The sequence below is a fragment of the Dama dama genome, chromosome 12 (assembly GCF_033118175.1).
Source record: "Dama dama isolate Ldn47 chromosome 12, ASM3311817v1, whole genome shotgun sequence".
NCBI lineage: Eukaryota > Metazoa > Chordata > Mammalia > Artiodactyla > Cervidae > Dama > Dama dama.
In genome coordinates, this window is record NC_083692.1 from 2,460,001 (window position 1) to 2,485,354 (window position 25,354).

At 48.2% G+C, this 25,354-nt stretch overlaps 1 protein-coding gene across 7 annotated transcripts in view; it reads left to right on the forward strand.

Annotated features, from left to right (window-relative positions):
• TTC7B (tetratricopeptide repeat domain 7B) overlaps window positions 1–25,354 on the forward strand; it is a 265,869-nt gene that overhangs the window by 161,922 nt on the left and 78,593 nt on the right. For all 7 annotated transcript variants that reach the window (XM_061156423.1, XM_061156424.1, XM_061156421.1 and 4 more), the window contains exons 10-15: window positions 4,221–4,304; window positions 5,496–5,600; window positions 7,484–7,601; window positions 9,555–9,612; window positions 15,596–15,668; window positions 19,072–19,232. In XM_061156423.1, coding sequence (XP_061012406.1) covers window positions 4,221–4,304; window positions 5,496–5,600; window positions 7,484–7,601; window positions 9,555–9,612; window positions 15,596–15,668; window positions 19,072–19,232 — 599 coding nt within the window. The remainder of the gene's footprint in view (window positions 1–4,220; window positions 4,305–5,495; window positions 5,601–7,483; window positions 7,602–9,554; window positions 9,613–15,595; window positions 15,669–19,071; window positions 19,233–25,354) is intronic.

Genomic DNA, 25,354 nt, shown 5'->3' on the forward strand with positions numbered 1-25,354 from the left:
TCAGTTGTGTCTGACTCTTTGCAACCCCATGGACTATAGCCCACCAAGCTCCTCTGTCCTGGGAATTCTCCAGGCAAGAATACTGGAGTGGGTTGCCATTCCCTTCTCCAGGGGATCTTCCTGACCCAGCCAGGGATCAAACCCAGGTCTCCCACATCGCAGGCAGAGTCTTTACCCTCTGAGCCACTAGGGACGCCCCATATCACTTATTAAGGAAATAATAAAACATATATTCTAGCTTCCCAGGTGGAGTAGTGATAAAGAATTTGCCTGCCAATGCAGGAGATGTGGGCTCAATCCCTGGGTCAGGAAGATCCCCTGGAGAAGGGAATGGCAGCCCACTCCAGTATTCTTGCCTGGAGAATTCCATGGACAGAGGAGCCTGACGGTACAATCCATGGGGTCACAAAGAGTCAGACACGACTGACCGCGCACACGGCCCAAACATACATTCTAGTTTGGTTCTGTAAAGTTCTACATTATTTTCAAGGGTCTCAGTCTGAATTCTTTCCTCAAGGGAGGAAACATTTTATAAAGTAAATATTTCTGATACAATGTATTATAAGTTTGAATTTTCATATATTAAATTTGGATAAAGTGATAGGCCTCATGTTACATTTTCTTTCTTAATTTAAGAATATACATTTAAAAAAAAAGACAGTAGCTAATATACTAGCCTGGATCTGAAGTACTGTTGCTTATTATGTATTAACTAATCTGATCTTCCTGATACTTTTATATGTTGCTTACTGTGCATTTCCCATTTTATAATGAGGAATCCGGGTATAGGGGGGTTAACTGGCTTGCCCGAATTCACACACTTAATCTGTGGTGATGCCTGGATTCTTTGTTTCTGGCTGCTGTTCAGGTGAATCTCCTATTCTGGAAGGTTCTCAGGCAGAAGTGGTACAACTGCTTGTTGGGGGCTGGGAGGTAGGGCTTGTTATGAGGAGCCTGGGCCCACCTTCATGGCCTTCAGTTCAGTTCAGTCGCTCAGTCCTGTCCGACTCTTTTCAGCCCCATGGACTGCAGCACGCCAGGCCTCCCTGTCCATCACCAACTCTCGAAACTAGCTCAAACTCATGTCCATCAATGTGGTGATGCCATCCAGCCATCTCATCCTCTGTCATCCCCTTCTCCTACCTTCAATCTTTCCCAGCATCAGAGTCTTTTCCAATGAGTCAGCTCTTTGCATGAGGTGGCCAAAGTATTGGAGTTTCAGCTTCGGCATCAGTCCTTCCAATGAATATTCAGGACTGATCTCCTTTGGGATGGACTAATTGGGTCTCCTTGCAGTCCAAGGGACTCTCCAGAGTCTTCTCCAACACCACAGTTAAAAAGCATCAATTCTTTGGTGCTCAGCTTTCTTTATAGTCCAACTCTCACATCCATACATGACCAGTGGAAAAACCATAGCTTTGACTAGATGGACCTTTGTTGGCAAAGTAATGTCTCTGCTTTTTAATATGCTATCTAGGTTGGTCATAGCTTTCCTTCCAAGGAGCAAGCATCTTTTAATATCATGGCTACAGTCACCATTTCAGTGATCTTGGAGCCCACGACAAGGTTGTAGGTAATGGAGCCCAACTGGTTCTTTCAAGCAGAAAAGGCATCTGCTGGTGCAAACCATTTAGCACCCAGGATCCATAGAATGCTGAAGAACAGGAGTGAGAAGAAATTAAGGAGGCTCCTGCCCCAGTTTGGGAGGATACAGTTAACTCTGGAGGGCCTCCACCAATCCGGCTTCTACTGTGGCCCCAGGCCCAGCCACGGAAATCAGCTTCCAGCAGCCAGCTCCCCTGCTCTGACCCTTGAGTCAGCTCTCTGGCGGGAGCATCTGATTGGCCGTACTCAGGTCACATGATACACTCCTATCTCTTTCCTCCTTCATTCACCCTTAGGCTTGGCTGCCGGGAAGGGAGAGTCTGCTCCCCTTTTATCCAGGGTGTCCTTCCCCCACTCCCTGCCTGGAAACAAAAAGAAGAGTTTTGAGGTGATTGATTGGCAGCCAAAGTGAGAAACGTCCTCTCCTTTGAGGACCTCAGCCAGGTGCTTCCCGAGCTCCCTGGCGGCCCTGGGACTCTGCATCTAGGCTTTGTGAGGGCTGGTGTTTCCCTGGCACACCTGGAATGGAGCTCTGTACCAACTGAGCTTCCGTGAACATTTCTCGCTGAGGATAATGAGTGTGTTAGCCTTTGTTGCAGAAGAAAACAAGGATGCACACTTATTTATAGCATCTAGCTTTTTGGTTCAGAACAGACTGTTTCAGCTATGAGCTCCTTTTGTTTATCAGGGAAACAGTTGATATTTATCATTCCTCTTAGCAAAGGAGGAAGAAAAGCACTCAAACATTTGACTGTTTCTGTATATACATTTAAGTACTTGGTGGTTGTATTGCAGTGAACTAGTTGAGCGGAGCTGTTGGAACACACCCCCTCTCTGATCATCGGCCACCTCCTTCTCTGCACACACTGACTCCTTTGCCTCATTCCGTCAACGCGGTCATCATTCTCATCCCTCATCCCCCTTCCCTAAATCAGTTTCCAAATGCTGTCAACTTTTCACCCTTCTTCTCCGTAAGCCCTGTCCACCCCACGTTTCCCCGGCCGTACCACCCCACACCTGGGCTGAGTCTGCCCCCGGCACCCCATCCTGCCTGCTCGACCTTCTTAGCGAGCTGCCTTCCTCTTGTTTACTCCGCTGCACTTCCTAAAGGCACAGCGGTGCCTGCTTGTTGCTCGTCCATGTAGCGGAGCAGGTAAGAGGGCTCGGGGGCTCTGCCGCTCGGCGTCTGCATTACTGAGAGGTGTATCCAGAAGGCGCTAACAAGCTGGTAGCGCCTTAACCGAGTGCGGGTTTGTTTTCTCAGCATGGCAGGAGATCTGCAGCGTCCCACGGTGTCCAGGCCGGCCCGTCTCCCTGCTCAGGCATCCTGGACAGGCACGTCTGTCCTCACGGATCTCGCTTTCTGGCCACCCCACCTCCAGTGTGGAGTCTGCGTCCCAGGCAGAAGACAGGCCAGGGCCGAGGGCAAGTGTGTGCCAGCTGAGTGCTCCTCCCTTCAGCTCCTGCCGACACCCTGGTGCGGCGGGGCGGGGGGGGGGGGGGGGGGCGCGTGGCCAGCTCTGAGCTCTGGGTTAAGTGTATCTCCAGGGTGGTCGTGATGAGGGGGCAGTGTCCGTCTCACAGCCGCTGTCAGCATCCTCATTTGTCGCCGTGTTAGTTGCCCGGTCATGCCCGACTCGCTGCGGCCCCGTGGACTGTAGCCCGCCAGGCTCCTCTGTCCTCGGGATTCCCCAGACGAGAATACCAGGGTGGGTTGCCACTCCCTTCTCCAGGGGATTTTTCCGACCCAGGATCGAACCCAGGTCTCCGGCATTGCAGGTGGATTCTTTACTGACTGAGCCTCCGGGACGCCCTGAAGTACCAGTTCCAAATCACAGCTGTGTGTTTTCCCTTTTCATCCGTCAAAGCCCAGCTCCAGTACATTCCTCCAGGATGCCATTCCTGTTCCCCAAGACCTCCTTCCCATGCTCTCTGCTTCCCCTTCTCGGGACCCTTGTCAGTTGGGACCTTGCATTTGAGTAGTTCAGTTACCTGCCTCTTTGCCTGTACCGCATGAGAAGCTCCTTGGGGTCAAGGGTTGGGTTGTACAAATAGATGAATGTCGTATGCGTTATCCTAAATGGAAATAACCACAGTCAAAAAGCTACATACTGCGTGGTTTCATTTCTATGACATTTCTTGCAAAGGAAAAGTCATAAGGACAAATGTAGGTTCCAATCTTGAAGTGGGGGGTGGGGGGGAGGGTGGGCAGAGACAGTGCCAGGACAGTTTCTCTGCAAAAGAACACAGGAGAATTTGGGGGTGGGTGCAGATTGGACTGCACTTCATTTAGTCTGTCGTGGTGGTTACATTGTTATATACATGTGTGCAAACTCTCAGAACTATACGCTAAAATGTGTAAGATTGACTGTAAATAAAACATGAGGAAACTGAACCAGCAAAGGCTGTGTTAGCAGCTGCAGACCAACCGGCCTCCGGCGCAGGGTGTGGTGGCCGGGGCCCGAGGAGGGGCTCGCTGTGGGAGGGTGCGCTCAGCACTCCGGGAGGCAGATCTGGCAGAACCGGCCTCGTGTGCACAGACACACACTCACACCTGTCCAGCCGGGACACCGGCAGCTCTCACCCGTCTGTCTGCCTTCTTCTTTCTGAACCAGTGCTTGGAGAGAGCCATGAAGTTCGCCTTCGAGGAGTTCCACCTCTGGTACCAGTTCGCTCTGTCTCTCATGGCTGCCGGAAAAGTGAGTCTCCCCCCGCGCCGCGCAGCCCTCCGTGTCCGTGGTTAACTTGACTTGCATGGGATGCGGTGGTGCCTGGTAGACGTCTGCACCAGCTCTCTGAAACTCTCCTATGGTCATTCAGAAATGAATGGTCACGTTTCATTATGTGGGGGCCCACATGGAGACATCAGTGAGAAGGAAAATTTTGAAATTCTTGCATTTTTTTCTAGTCATTGTAACTTTATTAAGATGTGGCTTAAACTAAGGTTGGTTCTTCACACCGACCGCTTTCACTCATCTGAGTGTCAGCTGTTCCTGGAGGGCTACGTCTGTTATCTTTAGCAAGACATGGCACGAGGCTGCGTGTGGTTGAAAGCGAGGACTGTGGAGAGGGGCCTGGTGCTGCGCTCGCGGCCGTGTGACCCACAGCGGGTCCCCCGGCATCCTCCCCATAGACGCGTGGTGTCAGCCTCACAGAATTGTCGTCAGGCAGTGTGATGACACTCACAAGGCGCTGAGACTCTTCTCAGCGCGAACACACTCAATAAAGACAGTGGCCACTGCTTTTCTTCTTAATTTGGGCCCTTTAATAAACAGTCAAGTCTGAGACACAAGGTTTTTTTGGGGGGCAAGTGGAGGCAGAAATTTGTATGGTACGCTTTAAATTGGGCTTCCTTGGTGGCTCAGATGGCAAAGAATCTGCCTGCAGTGTGGGAGACCTGGGTTTGATCCCTGGGTCAGGAAGATCCCCTGGAGAAGGGCATGGCAACCCACTCCAGTATTCTTGCCTGGAGAATCCCCATGGACAGAGGAGCCTGGTGGGCTTCAGTCCATGGGGTCACAGAGAGTCAGACGTGACTGAGTGACTAACACACATACACACACACATTTTAAGTTGGGTAGTTTATTTTTTATAATACCATAAACCCCCGCTGTCTTTCCTCTCCGCCCCTTACTTTTACAAGTAGGGAATAAAGTGAGGGCAGCAATTCCAGGGAAGCATTTTCACTTGCTCTGACCACAGTTTATTCCCCAGTCCCCCAAAAGTTCCAAGCTCCAGTTACCACCATCCCCAGGCCTCTGCTCGGTTGGGCCCAGGCTGGAAAACCTTATTTAGAGGGTGTCCTCACCAGAAGCCCCTCTGGGAAGCCTTCAGTATTTGGTCCTGGGCAGAAACGCTGAGTCTCACATGGACGCTCTCCTCTCGCCAAGTCCGCGCGTGCCGTGAAGGTGCTGAAGGAGTGCATCCGCCTGAGGCCGGACGACGCCACCATCCCGCTGCTGGCCGCCAAGCTGTGCATGGGCTCCCTGCACTGGGTGAGTGCCCGCGAGCCCTTCTCCGTCATTCCTGGGCGGAGAGGAGGCTGCTTGAGCCCCGGGCTCCTGGCCTGGGCCCCTGGCCTTCTCAGGCCTCAGCTCCCACCCCAGGGACTTCAGGGAATCAGCAAAACTCCAGGCGCTTCTTTTTCATGGGAATGTGCTTCAAAGGTAGAAATGGTGAGAGAGAACTGGAACGCGTACTCGGATGCGTCCTGTACGCAAATCATACAGGACCGGAAAGCGCTGGTCCCTCAGCAGTTCCCTCTTGGCCGAGCTCTTCTGTGAGGCCAAGAGTCACTCTCCGCTTTAGCGCGTGTGTAAACCCAGCCTCCTTCATCCTTCTCCTTGCACAGAGGCTTTCCTCTCAAAGGTTCTTGTTCAGGTTAGGGTCTGGGAGGAGCCTGATCTGCAACAATTGTTGTTCTGTGCCTGAATCGTGTCCGGCTCTTTGTGACCCCACAAACTGCAGCACACCAGGCTTCCCTGTCCTTCACTGGCTCCTGGAGTTTGCTCATGGCCATTGAGTCGGTGTAGTTCCTCAAAAGTATACCATTGGCGCAGACGCTAGAAAACTCAGACTGTTGCTGAGACTATTGCTGGTACATAGATGACTGTCACATACAGTGGAGTCTTAATGTCTGTCTTTAACTTCATGTTGAGGTTAGTGATGGGAAGTTGCCCCAGAGACTGAGGCTCTCGGCTAAGGTTTTCTAGCATGGTCCTTGTTGCTTGTTCACGTTTATTCTCACCCAGCGGAGGGGGAATTGGAGGTGGGGGGAGGCAGGAAATGGGGAAGAAGACAGGCATTTTGAAAGAGCAGGGTCTCACCTGAAACACAGTTGTGAGGGTGCCGTGTGGTCCCTGCAGGTTTCGGCAGCTTGGCGTGGCAAGTGAGGGGGCAAGCAGGCAGAGTCTGAGGGGGGCCAGGGCCGGGGGCCAACCTCTGCACTTTGAACATGCCGGCTTCCAGCTGTGACTCTGCCACACACCTTCCAGCGATGGCATTGTTCATCTCCATGGCGCCTTAAATAAACCTCTTTTTTTCGAGATGAGAATAGCAAATCATTTCTGTATTTTTTTGTATTTTTATTATTAAAATTCCCAAATACCACAGAAGTAAAGAGTGTAATCAGCTATCACCCATGTACTGTCAGCCACCTTCAATAATATCAATACTTACCATACTCCAAAGGAACAAGTCTTGTTACTTTTGTCTCTAATGAGATGTATAAAAGGTTGCCTTATTGTGGGTGTAATTTGCAGGTGCACTTTTTCCCATTGGAATCTGCTGATATGAGATCCACGTGTTGTGTATTGTACTGGGTTGGCCAAAAAGTTCATTTGGGTTTCTGGCATGTGCGTGCAAAAGCCTGAACAAACTTTTTGGCCAATTCAATAAAATAAATAGGTGGAGTTTTGAAATTTTTAACAGCTTATAGGAAAGAAAATCCAAGCCTAAAGGATTCTTTATGTCATGCTAAAAAGGAAAGACTCAAGCACAAAACATTTCAAGAACTTTTTTCTTTACAAATAATACATACAGATGTGTGTACCTTCTGAGTGCCTAGCACAGCCTCGTCACAGAGCCAGCTGGTGCAGGGCAGAGACGGAAAAGAGCCCCCCAGAGTGTGAAAGGGGCCTTGGGAAAGAGGGCAGAAAAGCAATACGGGGAAGTTTAAAGGAAAAGGGCCAGGCGGGGGTCCTGAGGCCTGTTTGAGAGGCTCAGGTTAAGAGAACGCAGTCTCCAGGGTGGCGCTGAAGGCTGGGGACTTATTTGAACAGTGACTCATCAGAAATCGTCTTTGGCAGCAGATGCTTTTAGGAACTCGCATTAGAAACTCTGCAAGTTGTTGTTGTTTTTGACTGATCTGGTTTTTCAGTTGGAAGATGCTGAGAAGTTTGCCAAAACGGTGGTTGATGCAGGAGAGAAAACGTCAGAGTTCAAAGCCAAAGGCTACCTGGCCCTGGGGCTGACGTACAGTCTGCAGGCCACTGACGGTGAGTGGGGTCCCGCCTACGGGGCCGCGGGAGCGCAGGGCCCCCGAGTCTCCAGAGGGCGCGGGGCGGGTCCCTCTGTCCCTTGGGGCCCTGCCCCCAGCGTCCTCTTTGCTCAGACAGGCAGAGACTGGGACGGGGTGACAGTGGCCCTGGCCGCCCAGGCCCCTCTTCACGAGGGCGTGTGCTGGTGGAGCCCCGCTGGCAGATGCGGGGTCTGCCCAGAGCTGTGAGAGGCAACTCAACCCACCTGGCCTGCACGCAGCCGTGCCCCAGCCCCGGCCCGTGCCCGCCCTGTGTGAAGGGGTGTTGGTCTCAGGCACCAGAACGTAGGCGTGTTCAGGGCTCACCTTGGTTCTCAGTACCTGCCCCTCTCCATCTGCGCGTCCCAGTTCACGGGCATGTGCGTGTGTGGTCTAGGGGCGCACAGTACATGCAGTGACACAGTCCATTCTGGACGTACTCACTGTTTCGGTACGTGGTTTTGGCTAAAAAATCTTAAGTATATTTTCTGTGCTGAATGAGGTTTTCAATTCAATGTTTGCAGAAAGGGTCAACTGATAAATTGTTTTTATGAACTCTTTCTATTATTTCTTTAACGTTTTGCTGTGAAATGTAACACAGATACCAAAAAAAAAAAAAAAATCTCAAAAATGATTATCTACTCCATAAATTAGTATAAAGGAAAATATTCTTACAGTCCCCACCCTGCTCAGGAGATAGATCTTTGCCAGCCTCTTGGGAGCCCTTCATGTGTTCCAGCAATCACGAGCCGCCTTAAGAGAAAACACTACCCTAGCACTCATTTCCTTTTTCTTCCTTCATAATTTTGCTAGATTTTATTTTACACATTACCCCAAATCTTTCTTTCCTCTGCTCTAAAATATCAAAGATTCTGGAGAAATTTTGCATATCCATTGATTTTCAGTAATGGATTTTTGGCTAATTTTTCATATACACTTGATATACTGGCAACACCCAAAACATCTTTTAACTATAGCAGGCTTTCAGTGAAGTGAAATGTAATACCTTGTATTTATCCATGTAAGTTCTTGGTTTGGACTCTACCCCTGATTAACCCTGTAACTGGGTGAGTTGCATGGCCCTGTTGGGTTCATCTGTATTCGTGGTTCCCCTGGCTCACCCCTCTGCTTCCTTCTAGTTCACTTACTGTTGTTCTGAGTTAGCCATGGGTTTCAGCTACATCCAGTTCTGGCAGCCTTCTGTCATCCTCAGAGCAATGTCAGGATGGGCTCTGCCTTGTTGGATTCATTAGATAAGGGCCATCTCCAGAGAAAACCATAAGAGGCTCCTCTAGGAGTTTTTCTGCTGTTGAAGTAAAGAGTATCTTTTTAGTTTCTACCAGATTCTGAGGTGCCATTTCTCATGTATACGGGGGAAGGGTTGAGCTGATTTACAGTCTCACTGGTAAAGAGTTTGCCTGGTCTGTCTCTGGGGTTCACACCAAGATATCAGAGGTCCTGGCCATTGCCCATGCGAATTTAACTGGTCTTTCATGGTGTCCTTGGTTCTTGGTGCTGGAAGGATCTCTGAAGACTGTCTAATCCACCCACTGGTGCTTGAATCTCTTCTAGTCCATTTTGGCAGAGTCGTGCTTCACCTGGGGATGACACGCCTGCCTTTGAGAATGTTTTCCTCTCTGGAATTCCCAGCTGGTCTTTTGAAGATGGGCCCCTTTTCCTGGGGGTGCCAAGATTGACCAGCCACCTCCCATTCTCTCCTTGGCATGGTTGCAGAGTTATGCCCAAGCATGAGGACCTCAGGTTGACCTGGCCTTTGTCTGCCATCCTCCTCAGCACCTGGGATAGACTGGGCACGTAGGTACCCAGAATCTGTGGCTCTTAATCCAGTCAAATGTGTGGTTTTTGTGATGTTTTATATTTGTCAAAAACTCCCTGATCTCCACGCCACCGACTAACTGTACCCTTTCCTTAGCTTCTCTGCGAGGGATGCAGGAGGTCCTTCAGAGAAAGGCGCTTCTTGCGTTTCAGAGGTGAGTGGGAGTTCCTCTCTTCACTCGGCTGTACACAATGACACCAGAGTGCGGTGAGTATAAAAAGAAGAGATATTTATAAGGATTATGTAAACAGTGTTCCACCCCTGGGAGTCTTTCCTCTTGAGCACCGAACATACAGCATAGAACTTACTGCATCACTTGTTGCGATGTAGATCCGCAGGCTTCATCGGCTTATTCATCTGGGCACATCTTCATTCCTAATCAAGTTATTTCAGCTCCAAGAGAGATACTTTTTATGTCCACGGAGATGATTCCTTTTATTAAAGACATTTTTCATCATCTAGAAAAAGGATCATTCTTTGCTCGCTTTTTTTTTTTTTTAACATGTCAAGCTGCAGATTTTTATATTAGGAAATGAAAAAAGCCAGATATCAGGACAGTCTCTGAAAGACTATATAAGACAGTCAGGCCAGCAGGCCCCAGGCTGCTCTATCCCTGCCATGTTCCATAACACCTTACAGTCACCTCCATCACTGTGCCTTTCATGAAGTTGGAGAAGGCCTTCTATTAGAAGATGCTTGTGTGTCCCAGGGCCCTTTCACACCCTTTATCTGACCCTTGGCCCACATCAGTAAGTAGATAAGACAAGGTGTGTGTTCACTGCAGCTGAGGGTCTGAGACGCAGGGATGAAGAGCCAGAGGCCCGTGGCTGTGGGAGTCGGGAAGGTCAAGGTCTCTGATGCTGGCCAGCTTCTCTGGTACCCACTACACCACTGCTGCTGCTAAGTCGTGTCTGACTCTTTGCAACCCCTTGGACTGTAGCCAGCCAGGTTCCTCTGTGCATGGGATTCTCCAGGCAAGAATCCTGGAGTGGGTTGCCACGCCCTCCTCCAGGGGAGCTTCGTAACCCAGGAATTGAGGCCAGGTCTCTTACGTCTCCTGCGTCATATTGGTTCTTTACCACCAGTGCCACCTGGGAAGCCCCCCACACCACCATGCCCTGATCTGATTCTTGCTGGAGGGATAATGAATCACTGAAAGTGTAGCACCGTGGCGTCCAGTGTAGAATTGGTATTGATCCTGTCGCCTTAAATATCTGCGCTACCCTGACTTCTTGGGGTTACATTAGAAGCTCAGTTACCTACCCTGACGTTGGGGGAGGCTCCCTCAGTCCCTGATCATTGTTGTTAGATCTCTGTTCTTAGAACCAGGGCTGCCTGCAGATCCGTCACCGTGGACATGCTCCTTTTTTCATGAAATCATTACCGCTGGGTTTCAGTTAGTCTGAGATGCTTTCATCTCTTTCCTTCCCCTTTCCCAGCAGGCTCGCCATAGCCCCTTGACACTGCCAGTCCCAGGCTGGTTAATGACAGAGTACCAACTGCCAGCTGCAGGCAGACCTCCTGTCTCTGTGCGAAGTTTCTGTTGATGTTCTTCAGCACCGAGTGTGGAAAGCATTTCCATTTCAAATGATTTGGAGTTTTAAATTCTCCAGTCCTAGTTTGTAAAACCCACACATGGATGCCTAAGAAAGTGGTCATTACATCTGTTTCACTTTTCTTAAACCAGCTCATCTTACTGGCTCTCTAAAAACAGCCATGGTGGTGGTCTGCCTTGAGCCGCAGAATTCATAACTTCATGTTATGTAACAGCTGTTCCCTTGGCCTGAATTTCTTTTTGTTCCTCTTCTGCTTAGTTTATAATTCAGTGGGATTTTTAAAATATTAGTTCATATGGGAATAAAGAGGAATAAAATCCTACTAACCCATGTGATTATATTGGGGAAGGCTAACCTAAATTTGTATTTATGTGTATTTAAGTATATTTTTCAAAGGAATCAAAATATTTTGTTTCAAGTACACATTAACTAGGACTCTCCAAGTGTTACAGTACATGTCACAAAAATCTATAAGGAAAAGATTTTAAGTACTTAAGAAGGATTTGTATTACTTCTTATATGTAAATGGATATTTAAAAATCATTTGGGTGAGAATTTTTTTTACCATATATTCCCACAATTCTGTTAATACAACTGTTTGGTAATTTTTGGTTAAAAAGAAAATGATGTAACTCAAAAATTGGTGAGGTTGCAGAGCTAACAGGTGAAAATTAACTCAGTTATGACTGGAGTCAGAATTCAAAAAGGTCTGCTCCCTCTTGGATTCAGAAAGATGATTTTTGAAGACATCCCAGTTACGTGATTGCACCATAATATTGAGACCTTCAGCTGTTCATATGCTTACAAGTTCAGCCTAAGAGGTTGAATCAACTCATTTGTCCTGTACAAAAGTGTAGTGAAGAAAACCAGTGTTGTCTGCAGAGCTTTCTAAGAAGATGAGTTGATCTGAGTGGGGGCTTTCACTGGGGCTAGGGCCTGGCATCCCAGTAGGTCCTGCACATGGGGATAGATGGAGGCACGGCTGGGTGAACGGCTGGCTGGCTGGGTGGCTGGATGAGTGGATGAGTGAATGGATGGATGGATGGATGGAGGCACGGCTGGGTGAACGGCTGGCTGGCTGAGTGGCTGGATGAATGGATGAGTGGATAGATGGATGGATGGATGGATGGAGGCATGGCTGGGTGAACAGCTGGCTGGCTGAGTGGCTGGATGAATGGATGAGTGGATGGATGGATGGATGGATGGAGGCATGGCTGAGTGAACGGCTGACTGGCTGAGTGGCTGGATGAATGGATGAGTGAATGGATGGATGGGTGGATGGAGGCATGGCTGGGTGAACGGCTGGCTGGCTGAGTGGCTGGATGAATGGATGAGTGAATGGATGGATGGATGGATAGATGGATGGATGGATGGCTGAGTGAATTGCTGGCTGGCTAAATGACTGGCTGGCTGAGTAGATGGATGGATAGATGAATGAGTGGATGGATGGATGGATGGATGGATGGATGGATGGATGACTAGATGGTGGCCTCAGTGGGCCAGTAGTTTAACAATTGTTTCTTTTCCTGTGGAAGAAACATGGAATTAATGAATATGGAGGTGCTTTGACAAGGGAAGCACTTTGTGAGCTTCCCTGTGATGACACTTTTAGGAATTCGAATTTCTCTTAGCAGACTCACCAGGTACTCACCACGTGGGAATGGGGTTTAGAGGGCTGCTCTAAATTCATGTACAGAGTCCAGCAGGCTTGCAGTTTTCAAAATCACTAATATCCTTCCTTCACCTGCATTGCTTGATGATTTCTGTCGAGCAGGGTTTCTGTGGGCGCACAGATACAGTGTCGTCACAGGAAGCCTCGCGGCCGAAGTCACCCTGCACAACTGGAGAGAGGTCTTCAGAGTCTCCCTGAGATGAACACCATGAACTTTCCTAGTTTTCTTGGGCAGCTTCATGTCTCCTCTTTTCTTTCATAGGCTGAAGTGATCAGATCAACTCTTTAACCAAGTTATGGAAATGAGATCTTTTAAAATGTATATGTTTAAGTTTTAGCTCATTAGAAATCTGGCCACTGAATATTCATTATTAGCCGCATTGACAATTCTTCAGATGTTGTCCTAATGCATCCCAGTGATGCCAAGATTTCTAGCACATCTCTTTCTCGGTGCTGTGGATTCATAGTTGATAATCACTTGAAGATGCTAAGTAGGGCCCGTGGTCAGAACCGTTCTTATCCACACCTTGAGTTATCCAGACCACTGCCAGCTGTCTACTTGGTTGGTGTTGGGTATAGGCAACCATGATTTAATTTAACTTCATTTGTAAAAAATCTAAACCGTGCTGAGAAAATTACAGCTCTGTGGAATTCTTCTTGAGGGTTGTAGGAAGCTGGTTTTATTAATTGTGAAAGAAGATGAGATAAAATTAATAGTGCTAACTAATTCAAAGTCTCTTCATAATTCATTTTGTATTCATTTTCCCTGAATAATTGGGAGAGACAGAAACCATGACATTCCAATCTTACTTTTTATGAACACCAAAGAAAAAAATTCTTTGATGTACAAATTCATGGAAAACCAATGCCTGTCAAGTAATAAAAACTGGGGCATTCTGAGTAGGCCTCCACTAGAAATAAGACATCTCCAAGGGCAACACAGGCAAGTCTTCAGCCTCAGCTTCTTAGACTGAAGTGAGAGAAGTCCTCTGGCCGTGTCTTGAGGCAAGCGTATTTCCTAAGGATGGGAGTTTTGCTCTTAAGATTGTAAAAGGGACAGAAGTTCCCCCAAGTCCCACACACGAGCTACAGTTGTGTTCGACTCCCTGCAACCCCATGAACCGCAGCACGCCAGGCCTCCCTGTCCACCACCAACTCCCAGAGCTTGCTCAAACTCATGTCCATTGAGTCAGTGATGCCTCCAACCATCTCATCCTCTGTTGTCCCCTTCTCCTCCTGCCTTCAGTCTTTCCTAGCATCAGGGTCATTGCCCAAATAATGCCCTGGCTTGTTGAACTTCACATATTTTCTGGGTTGCAAACACTCAGAAGACTTCTTGCCTTTCTCCCCACAGCAGACAGACAGCCCCATTAAAAAGGCCTTATTACCGTAGAAATCCATCCTTGGTGTGTTTGCCACAGTTGACTCCATAGTGATTTGGTGTTCTTTTTCATCTTGAATTTGCTGGTAGAAGATCCTCCCTTAATCACAGAATGTTGACAGAAGAGCCCGAAGTTTTGCTCACTGTCTGGGCCTCCCCTTTTGTAATTAGTCTGCGCCACAGTGCCTTTTAAAGAAAGTAAAAGTTTGTTTTTCTCTTCTCACTGGACTGTTGAACACAGAATTATGTCTCATCTATAGCCACATTTTGCGTTGCTTATAAAATACAACTGACTTCCACGTAAAAGCAAGAATGACATGTTTGCCATCAAGCAAGAGGCCAGTATAGCCTCTTCCTATTGGCGCCAAAAGCCAGTTGATAGACTAAGTCTAGTGTCTAGCCACAGAGTCTTACATGTTGCCTGTCATTAGAAAACTATTTCGAACTTAGTAGAACCTTTAAAAGACTGAATGAGTATCCTCCATTTCTCCCTACGGTTCATCAAAAAACCAAAACCTCATTTTGCAAGCAAAGCCAGGCCTTTGATTTTCACATGGTTTCTCTGAAATCCAGAAATTTGGATGAAGTAGCATCAAGGCCAAGCCAAAACTTAACCACAGCAGCCGTCGCCCTGCCGGGAGTGCTCACAACTCCCAGGGTGACATGTGGCCTCTCCTGCCCAGTCTGAGGGAGGAGCCTGCCGGGGGGTCATACCGCGAGCCTGCAGATTCTCCACCCAAGGCTCCTTCTCAAAGCCAGGCTTATCGACTACCATTGCTGATGCGAGATGAAACCCAGAAATGTGTCACCTCACGTGCAGGTCCAAGAGGAAACTTGCATTCCATTAGCTAGTGGACAGAGAAGAGTTTAAATGAAACAAAAACTTTTAAGTTGTAGTTAGACTTTATTGTACTAAGGGTATTCATATTTAAAAATACTGTAAAACTTTTAGCAACATGTAGGACTGGTTTATAAGTTAAAGCTGATTGAAAAGTAATAATTCCAAAATAAGGAAAGAAAGCAGAAAGAAACGGGGATCAGGGAGGAAAAATAGAAAGCACCCAAAAAAGGAAATACTTAAAACCAAATATATGAATCAGTATAATAATTATAAGTGACTGTGTTATAGAGCTAGACAAAGACAGTAACACTGGATTTATAAGAAATTTAATCTGTTTGCAAGAGAGGTCACTGAATTATAAGAATATAGAAAATGTGAAAGTAAAGAGGTGACAAAAGATATGCCATGCAAATATGAACCAAAATGAATCTGCAATAGTTATGTCAACATCATACAAAATAGGATTTTAGTCAAAAGAACTTACTGGAGACAGACTAAGATGATACCATATAAAAAGAAGACGTTGAGTCCATAAGGGCTATCAAATACTTTCATTTGTATGCACCTAGCGATACAGACCGTTGTTAAATATGGGGCCTCGGTATAAGTAACAGCAGCAGTGGGAGCCCTTGTTGGGACGGGGCACCCGGGGGCCTCGCGCGCTAACCGCTGCCAACGCTCTTGCAGGGCCCACAGCCTGTCGCCCACAGACCACCAGGCCGCCTTCTACCTGGCCCTGCAGCTCGCCATCTCCAGACAGGTCAGTCCCGCCGGCCCCACGCCGGCGCCCGCTCCGCCTCAGCGCGGTCTGGGGCGGGACCTCTGCGTTCGGCGCCCCGAGGCTGCCCTGGAGCCGCTCCCCGGGGATGCTGGGTCCTCGGCAAAGGCCCCGGGGTTTGGGCCGCTGGAGCAGCAGATGCGCAGACACACGGCAGGCTGGGCCCTGCTTTTGGAGGTCACACCCGCGATCCGGAGGGCCCCCGGCTCGGGTGGGGACGGGGCAGCGCTTGGTGACCCCAGGGGTCGCCAGGGAGCCGCCGTCGCTCGCTCCCAGAGCCCGGGGCTGAGCTCCGCGGCGGGGACTCCGTCACCGGAGGGGCCCGGGCGTCCTACGGGGGTCTCTCGGCCATCGGCCGGAGGACGCCGGCGGTGCACGCAGAAGAGATCCGTCCCTTTCAAACATGGAGGGGGGGGGGCGTGAACAGCGACGCGCAGCGGCTCCCCGACCCCGGAGCCCCCGCGGTGCCCGCCTGGCCGCAGGACGCGCTCCGCCGGTCTCTGCCTTCCTGGCGGCAGCTTCCTGCCGCTGCCTTGGCCGCGCTCCCCCGCTGCGGCCCCCTCCCCGCGGTCCTGGGGCCTCTGGCCCTGTGCCCGCCGGCCGCCAGGTGCGAGACGCTGGTGGTGACCCCAGCACATTCCCGAGCGCCGGCCGGAGGGTGACTCAAGGGCCAGCTCCCCGGACACGCCCTTCCCCCCGGCAGGACGGGCCGTGGCCACGCATCTGACCTCCTGGAGCCTGGCGAAGGGCGCTAGGCGGCTCCCGCTGGGGACCGGGGACCACGGGGACCAAGAGACCCCGTCCGTGTCCAAGTCCTGCCGCCGGCCTCGCGCGGCTCACCTCTGGCCTGACCACGCGCTGCTGCAGCGAGAGCTGTGGGCTGGTGACCCACCGCCGCCTCCCTCGGCCGCCAGGACCTCCTCTCGCCGCCTCCGTGAAGCCCCTTCTCAGGGCTCCCTACTCCGCTCCTCCCTCCTGCTCCCTGCTCCTGTCTGCTGTCTTTCTCTCTAGACTTCAGGTTGCCCGAGGGCAGGAACCCCCTTCTGTCATCATCACCACTTTGCCCTGGCAGCTTGCACACTGCCTGGCACGTGGTAGGCGCTCACTAATACTGGGTGAATGAAGGAACCAACCTGCAATTCCTTCAGGTCAGCCCAGCCTCAGAGAGCACCACTTTGAACCCTGTATCCGTCTTTTCTTGGTTGGGTTGGACCTCCCTGAAAACGGACATCTTGAATGTACCTGCCTGCTTGACTCTCTCGGGATGCCAGGCTGAGTGCTGTCCCGCAGTAGGCTGTTCCCCGGGGAGGGGAGAAGTGGCTGGAGGCTGTGGGTGCTGCAGGGGCCTCCGGAGGGCCCCCCCCCCCCACCCCCGCAGGACACTGAGCTGTGTGCCTGCCCCCCAGGCAAGGTGGGCAACGGGGGAGGGGCCCTCATCCTTAGTGAAAGCAAAAGGCGCTCAGGCGTGTCTGACTCTTTGTGACCCCAGGGACTACACAGTCCATGGAATTCTCCAGGCCAGAATACTGGAGTGGATAGCCGTTCCCTTCTCCAGGGGATCTTCCCAACCCAAGGACCAAACCCAGGTCTCCTGCATTGCAGGCGGATTCTTTACCAGCTGAGCCACCAGGGAAACCCCAGAATACTGGAGTGGGTAGCCTGTCCCTTCTCCAGTGGATATTCCTGACCCAGGAATCGAACCGGGGTCTCCTGCATTGCAGGCAGATTCTGCCTTGTGGCTGAGCCACAAGGAAGCCCCCCTATCCACAGAGCTGTTGCCGTCTGGCCCGAAGGAGGGGTCAGGGAGGAACTGGATGTCGAGCAGCTCTGGTCTCAGCACGGGGCTGAAGGACCTGCCCAAGGCACGTCTCCTCTCTGGATTGCAGACCCTCCCCTCACTGCCCGTGATATGATAGGTCCCCACTGTGATAGCTGGGATTCTAGGGCTCAAAAGCAGAGAGCCACTCTAAACCAGCATTTTTAACTTATATTTATCAAAAATGGAACTTCAGAGAGGAAAATGGATAGACGTGGGGACAGATGGAAGTCATGGCTCCTTGTTAAGGAGTGAGATCCCGGGGGTTGGGAGGAAGCAGGAGAGCAGAGGGGTCCCGCCCAGGCCCGAGGTCGGAGGGGGCGGGCAGGCGGCGTCCTGGGCCGCGCTGTAAGGAGGCCTCTCTAGAGCCTGCTCTGAAATCCGGCTCCAGGCCCCGCGCTCCACTGCTGCTTCTGCCGTGCCCAGTCGTGTCCGACTCTGTGACCCCGTGGACTGTAGCCCACCAGGCTCCTCTGTCCATGGGATTCTCCAGGCAAGGACACTGGAGGGGCTTGCCATTTCCTCTTCCAGGGGATCTTCCCAACCCAGGGATTGAATCCAGGTCTCCTGCTTGGTGGGTGAATACTATTGAACCTATATGGAAACTCTGGTGTTCAAATATCCGTTATGTATGCATTTTATCAACCCTTGTGTTGGGTGATTTTGAAGAAAGTCTTGAACAGCTATCGGATCTTAAAGGTTAAAGTTGTATCTGGTCCTACTTACATTTGGATACACCTGCTTTGTGTGTGGCATCGCAATTTGTTTCTTGGATGGTGTTATTTTGGATTGTACTCTGGAAAGGTGTGGGGGTTTTTTGTTTGTTTGTTTGAGTATCTCCTTGATGTCTGATAGAGACAAAGGAACTTGAAAATAATCACAGGTGTCTGATCATTTGGAAAGCTCCGTTTAAAGTTTTGAAACTTACTAAGTACTTTCATTTCAGCGCTATCTGAAAAAAAAATGGAAACTGTTCAGCTAAGGCAGTTTAAAAACTTTTGGCAATTTGTTATGTCTGCATTTAGAGTGAAATTATCTTAGGCATAATCAAAAGTAACCCAGTTGTGTGGGGAAAGGGAGAAATTGTTTATGTAGGGAGATAGAAAAGATTTGGGATTGGCAGTTATACTGAGAAACAGTCTCTTGTATCACCTCATTAGTCATTCTGTCACTTGAAGGGGGCCTCTGTTTTCATATTTGTGGTTAATATCCTGGGGCAGCCGTAAATAAGGCTTAAAATCTGAATGTGACACGTGCTGAAACAACTGACATTTACAGAGAATCAGAGGCTTCCCTGGAAGCTCAGACGGTATAGAATCCGCCTACAGTGTGTGAGACCTGGGTTCGACCCCTGGGTGGGGAAGATCCCCTGGAGGAGGGCATGGCTGCCAGTTCCAGTCTTCCTGCCTGGAGAATCTCACGGACAGAGGAGCCTGGCGGGCTACAGTCCACGGGGTCGCAAAGAGTCGGACACAACTAAGCGACTGAAACTTTGACTTTCAAATACTGAAATGGTGGTTGGGTGTGTGCATGTGTCTGAGAATTCTTCTGGGTTTTATTTTAAACCAGATCCCAGAGGCCCTGGGGTACGTCCGCCAAGCTCTTCAACTTCAAGGCGATGATGCCAACTCCCTGCACCTCCTCGCCCTCCTGCTGTCCGCGCAGAAGCATTACCATGATGCTCTGAATATCATCGACATGGCCCTGAGTGAATATCCAGAAAATTTTATGTAAGTGATCCTGGACTTACTTGTTTTTTCCTTACACAGAAGGTGTGAAATTTATCTCTTCAATTTATCCAAGACCTTCATGGACGTCCTGGTGGTAAATAGTACAAAATCCTCTTTACTCTTGTTTTTTCATGATATTTAGAAACAGTTTCTCAAATCAACCTGAGTTGAAACACTTTATCCCTTTTTTTTTCCAGTGTGTACCCTTGAGGTATACAAGATGATTTGAAATGCATTATGGATGAACTGTTTCATTTTAACAGTTATGCATTTTTAAATGAACATTAGAAAAAATACAGCTGCATATCAAAGTGTGATTTCATAGAAACGATTGCTCAGAGGGAGACTAAAAAATTTTAAATGAGTTGCTTTAAAGTGAATTTAAAGGAAAATATTAATATAATATATGTGGATATGGCAAAAGCTACGTTGAAGAAACGCCAATGACTAAAATTTGGGAACTATTGCTTTATAGCTTGTTTGTCCTACGTCACCAAGGACTCACACGAATCCCAGGTGATCACTGTATTTTAGGGCTTTGATCAGGATACCCAACCCCTTTGTGCTTAGTTTTATTCTCCTGGAAACGGAATTCCTTAAATCAATCAACAATATTTGTATGTAAGCTAAGAAATGTCATTACAGAATGCCGTGTGCTGGAATTGTCTGCGTATCTTCACCTCTTCCCTCTGAATCCCTGGTGGTGATTAGGCTTTGTTGGGAAGGACATTGTCTTTGGGGTTGCTGGCTTCCCATCTTATCCTCGGTGGAGTAGCTTAGTAACCAGTACACAGTGGGCAGAAACAGTGAGCGGCCTTGCAGGCTGGCAGGTTCTAATTCTCTAATGCAGGGTCAGCAGCGGCGGGGGCGGCAGGGGCAGGGGAAGAAAGGTGGGCTGTCCCTCTCTGCTTTCAGAAATGTTGCAAATTTTAAGTGGCTCAGCCTTGGCTTTATTTCTCTGCCTCCTCCCCTCACTGTGGTTTTAATTAGTGCGTTTCAGCAACTCCCCTTGGAAAATTGGTTCACACATTTCCATTACAAACATTTCTTTGTCTTCAAATGAAAAGGGCATTTCTCTTCTCCCCATCGAGAAAATTCTCTCGTTATAATCCAAGAAACCTCTGACTGGAGATTTCTTCTGTAGGTTCAGCTATTTATGCGGAGTGAATTAAAGAGTTTTGCCTCCGTGTTTGACTTCTTGCAGGTCTCAAGTTTGCTCTTTTGCTCTCTGAGGACACATCTGGATTTTATCCAAGGCTGGTTAGCCCATGGAACCATAAAGTGGTTGAAGCACTTTAAAAAGCGCGCGGCCCATCAGTAAAGTTTAGCCTGATGCGATTGAATTCCGTTACTCTCATCAATATTTATAAAGTGGCCGCTCCTGCCTCCCACCCTCGGCACCTTTGTTAGAAATCGAGTCTCTAGACAAGTCTCGCGTAGACAGCCTGGGGTGTCATCTGAGAGAAGAGCAGGCTTATTAAACTAATAGCCGCGCCGCAGTGCGAGCAGTAAAGAGTGGTGGCTAATATGGTAATGCCTCCCAGTGACTGCAGCTGACAGCCTTTTCAAGTAGTGGAAGTAAGGAACAGCAGTAGAGATATTTGAGGAATGCGAGCCTGTTATTTTAATGTTAAGCTGTGAGCTCAAAAAAGCAGAGCATATGGCAGCAGGACTGAGAGCCCTGATGACTTGTTTGCTTTTTAAATATTTGTATTTCTTTCTCTGTGATGGGAAACTTCTTCCCAAGAATACTTTATTAAAAGTCGGGGGGCCAGATGTAGTCGGTGGGTCCCATGGTTTCTTCCCATCCTGGGTAAAACATTTCAACACCAGCCTCAACAGGGCTCCCTAGGCACCTGTCCCGACTGCCCTGGAGCGTCCTCTGTCTGTCTGGGACCAGCTCGTCTCCCGCAGAGCTGCAGGCTCTGGGAAGCCTGGGATGGCCTCGTGAGTCTCGTGTCCCCACAGTTGTGACCTACCCCAGCCTGGGGGTGGAGTGGATGTTTCCTCAGCCCCTGCTAGGGGGAGATGAGAGCGCTTCCTGCTGTTAGGGTCAGGCCTCTCCGGCAGTTGAACCAAGAATTGACTGACTAGTGTCAGCCTGATGCAGAGAATTACAGAGCTTTTTGGTTCCCACTGGGGAACCCCTGGTGGCTCAGATGGTGAAGGATCTGCCTGTGATGCAGGAGACCTGGGTTCGATCCCTGAGTTGGGGAGATCCCCTGGAGAAGGGAATGACTACCCACTGCAGTGTTCTTGCCTGGAGACTCCCACGGACAGAGGAACCTGGACAGTCGGATACGGCTGTGCAACTAACACTTTGACTTTCACACTTGGTCCCCGTTAAGCCAGGGAACTTGAGCTGCTTCTTCAAGACACGTAACCATACGTTCGTAACAGAATCGGTTTATTCTGTGCTATCGCTGCCTCTGCTAGGTCTTCCGCTGCTCACGGCTGTCCCCGGCTGCGCTATGCTGCGGAACGTGGGCCTCTCATCGCGGAGCACGGGCTCCAGGGCGCGGGGGCTTCAGTGCTGGCGGCGCGCCGGCTTGGCAGTCGCGGGCTCACAGCTCTGCAGCCCGGGCTTAGTTGCTCTGCGGCAAGTGGGATCTTCCCGGACCAGGGGTTGAACCCATGTCTCCTGCATTGGCAGGCGGATTGTTTACCTCCAAGCCACCAGGGAAGCCTGACCACCAACTTTTCTCATCTCGGTGCTGACAGTTAGGGTGGTTAGGCAACCCTGGAGAGACCAGCTGTTCCTCCAGGGGCAGTCAGCTGTCCCGGCCAGGGCGGCGAAGGCATTCGTACATGGTGATGTTTCAATAATTGAAAGGCATTCCTATAAATATTATTACAACTAACAGAGCATCTTCACATGTGATATTTTGGAATCCTTTAACATGATTAAATATTGAGTAGAAGCAAAGACTATTTATTAAATCTATTTAAAATAAAAATACAAGTAACCTATGTATAAATGCTTCCTTGTGTAACAAAAACCCTAAACATTGCCTGTGAATTTCCCATGCACTCTGCTTTCCTACCCCGGCCTCTGCCTGCCCAGGTTAACTGCTGCCCTGAATTCTATGTTGAGCAGCCTTTTGTGTTTCTATACCACAGATGTTGGTATTCCTAAATAATAAAAATTTCTGGTTTTGTGTATTTTAAAAAATTTTAATGGAACTGTACTCAATAATAATGCATTCATATTCTTTTTTGCATTGCTTCACTTTATGTTTCTGAGGTTATCCCTCTTGCATAGAGCAGCAGTGTGTTCATTTATCCAAATGGTACTGTATTGTGTAAATATTCCCAGATTTCTGTTTCTAGTCTACATAAGTGGGTACCTGGGCTGTTTTCAGTTTCTGACTGTTATGAAGCATGCTGCTACAGATATCCTTACTTGGTTCTCCTGATGCCTGTGTGCAAGCATTTTGTCAGGTAGACTCCTAGGAGTGGAATTGTTGGGCCATAGGAGGCGGGTATCTTCTGTTTTACCAAATAATTCCAAGCCATTTTCCAAAGTGGTTGTGTCCATTCTCTTCTCCACCAGCAGGGCCCAAGAGCCCGCGTGGCTCCCAACCCAACCCTCAGGCTTGGTGGGCGCTGGTTCGTGGTACCATATTGTGAGTTTAAGTGGCGTGTTGTTCATTCTTAATGAGGCTGAACACCTTTTTGTTCATTGGTCATTCAGCTTTTCTCTTTTATGAAGCACACGTAGAAGTCTTTTCTACTTGGGTTGTCTCTTTCATACTAACTTGTCAGATTTCTTCATGCATTATAGTTCAGAAGGCTTTTGTTGGCTACATGTGTGGTGAAAATCCCCCAATTTGTGTTCTGTCTTTGCTTTCTCTTAGTGGGATCCTTTGAGGAACAGAAGTTCTTAAGCTATAGTTGAATCAGTCCTATCCGAGGACAGTAGTTCTGTGTCTGGTTTAAGAAGCCTTTCTTGTTATCTTCTGAAGCTCTCTGGGGTTGTCTTTCACCCCTGAAGCTAGAGTCCATCTGGAACTGACCGCTTTGTGTATGGGCATATAAAGGACCCAGGGTCATTTTCCCATGTGGATACCCAGGTGTCCGGCATCACATATTGAAAAGGCTCCTTCCCCTGTTTCTCCCCAGGGCTGATCTGGTCTTAAAACAAACGTCTGGCCGTGGGAGGAGCTGACCGTGAGCTTCCCACCTGGTCCCACGGTTCTGTGTGACTGCTGCTCTAGCATCCTTCTCACCACGTTATTATCCATGAGGTCGGTCCACCCGTAACTCGCTGTTAGGGTGTCCTGGCTGTCCTCAGGCCTTTGAGCCTTCAGATAAATGTTCAAATTTGCTTTTCAAGTTCCACCAAAAAAAACCTGCTGAGATTTTGACTGGAATTATTGGATTGGCCAAAAAGTTTGTTCAGGTTTTTTTGTACCAGCTACGGAAAAACCCAAACAATTTTCTGGTCAACCCAATACATTTACTCTTATTAGAGTAATGCTTGGTTGGGGGAAAATTAGGTATCTCTAACTATTTAGACCTTTAAAAATACTTTTTAAATGAAGCATTATAATTTTCTTTATAAACATTTTGCCAGTGTTTACTAGATTTATTCCTAGTTGCCTGAAAAAAATTCCATGCTTTTCTCCTTGTACCTCTATTTAAGAGGATAAGAAAATTTCTTTCTTCCAAGAAGGCTTGGTAAGAGTTTGTTTCTTTAATCATAAATTGATATTAAATTTTATCAAATGCTTTTTCTGTATTTATTAATATGATTATTATATAATTTTACTCTTTTAATCTGTGAATGTTATATTAATTGATATTTTTAAATGTTAAATTAACCTTGCATTCTTGGAGTAAGCCCAACTTGATCGTAATCTATTAGCTTTTTAATGGATTCTGTTTATTCATTTTCTAAAGAACATTTATGTTCATGTATGAAATAGATTATGGTTTTTCTTTCTCATTATATCCTTGTCAGGTTTTGGCATCAAAATTAGGCCAGCCTCATAAAATGAGTTGCAGTAGTTCTTTTTTGTGTGTTTTGGAATCTTTGTGTAAGATTAAAATTATTTGTTCCTAGAATAATAAGTTTTGGTAAAATTTGCCTGTAAAACCATCTGGGACTGGTCTTTTGTCCATGGAAGAACTTCTGATATTTTTTTTAAATGATTAAAGGATATTGAGGTTTTCTACTTCTTATTTTATTAATCTATGTTTAATATACTATATGTATTTTAAGAATTTGTCCATTTACTCTAAATTCTAAATTTTATTGGCATAGAGTTATTTATTTGTTGTTGCTCAGTTTCTCTATCATGTCCAACTCTTTGCAACCCCACGGCCTGCAGCAGGCCAGGCTTCCCTGTTCTTCACCGTCTCCTGGAGCTTGCTCAAACTCATGTCCTACTGATGTCATCCAACCATCTCATCCTCTGTCGTCCCCTTCTCTTCCTGCCTTCAATTTTTCCCAGCATCAGGGTCTTTTCTAATGAGTCGGTTCTTCACATTAGATGACCAAAGTTTTGGCGCTTCAGCTTCAGTATCAGTCCTTCCAATGAATATTCAGGACTGATTTCCTTTAGGATTGACTGGTTGGATCTCCTTGCAGTCCAGGGACTCTCAAGAGTCTCCTCCAGCACCACAGTTCAAGGTCCAGCTCTCACATCCATACATGAATACTGGAAAAACCATAGCTTTGAGTATGCAGACCTTTCCCGACAAATTAATGTTTCTGCTTTTTAATATGGTGTCTAAGTTTGTCACAGCTTTTCTTCTGAGGAGTAAGTGTCTTTTAATTTCATGGCTGCAGTCATCACCCACAGTGATTTTGGAGCCCAAGAAAAGAAAGTCTGTCACTGTTTTCATTATTTCCCCATCTATCTGCCATGAAGTGATGGGACCGGATGCCATGACCTTAGTTTTTTGAATGTTCAATTTTAAGCCAGCTTTTTCACTCTTCTCTTTCACCTTCATATAGAGGCTGTTTAGTTCCTCTTCACTTTCTGCCATAAAGATGGTGTCATCTGCATATCTGAGGTTATTGATATTTCTCCCAGCTTGTGCTTCCTCCAACCCGGCATTTCGCTTGATGTAGTCTGCATATAAGGGTGACAGTATACAGCCTTGATGTACTTCTT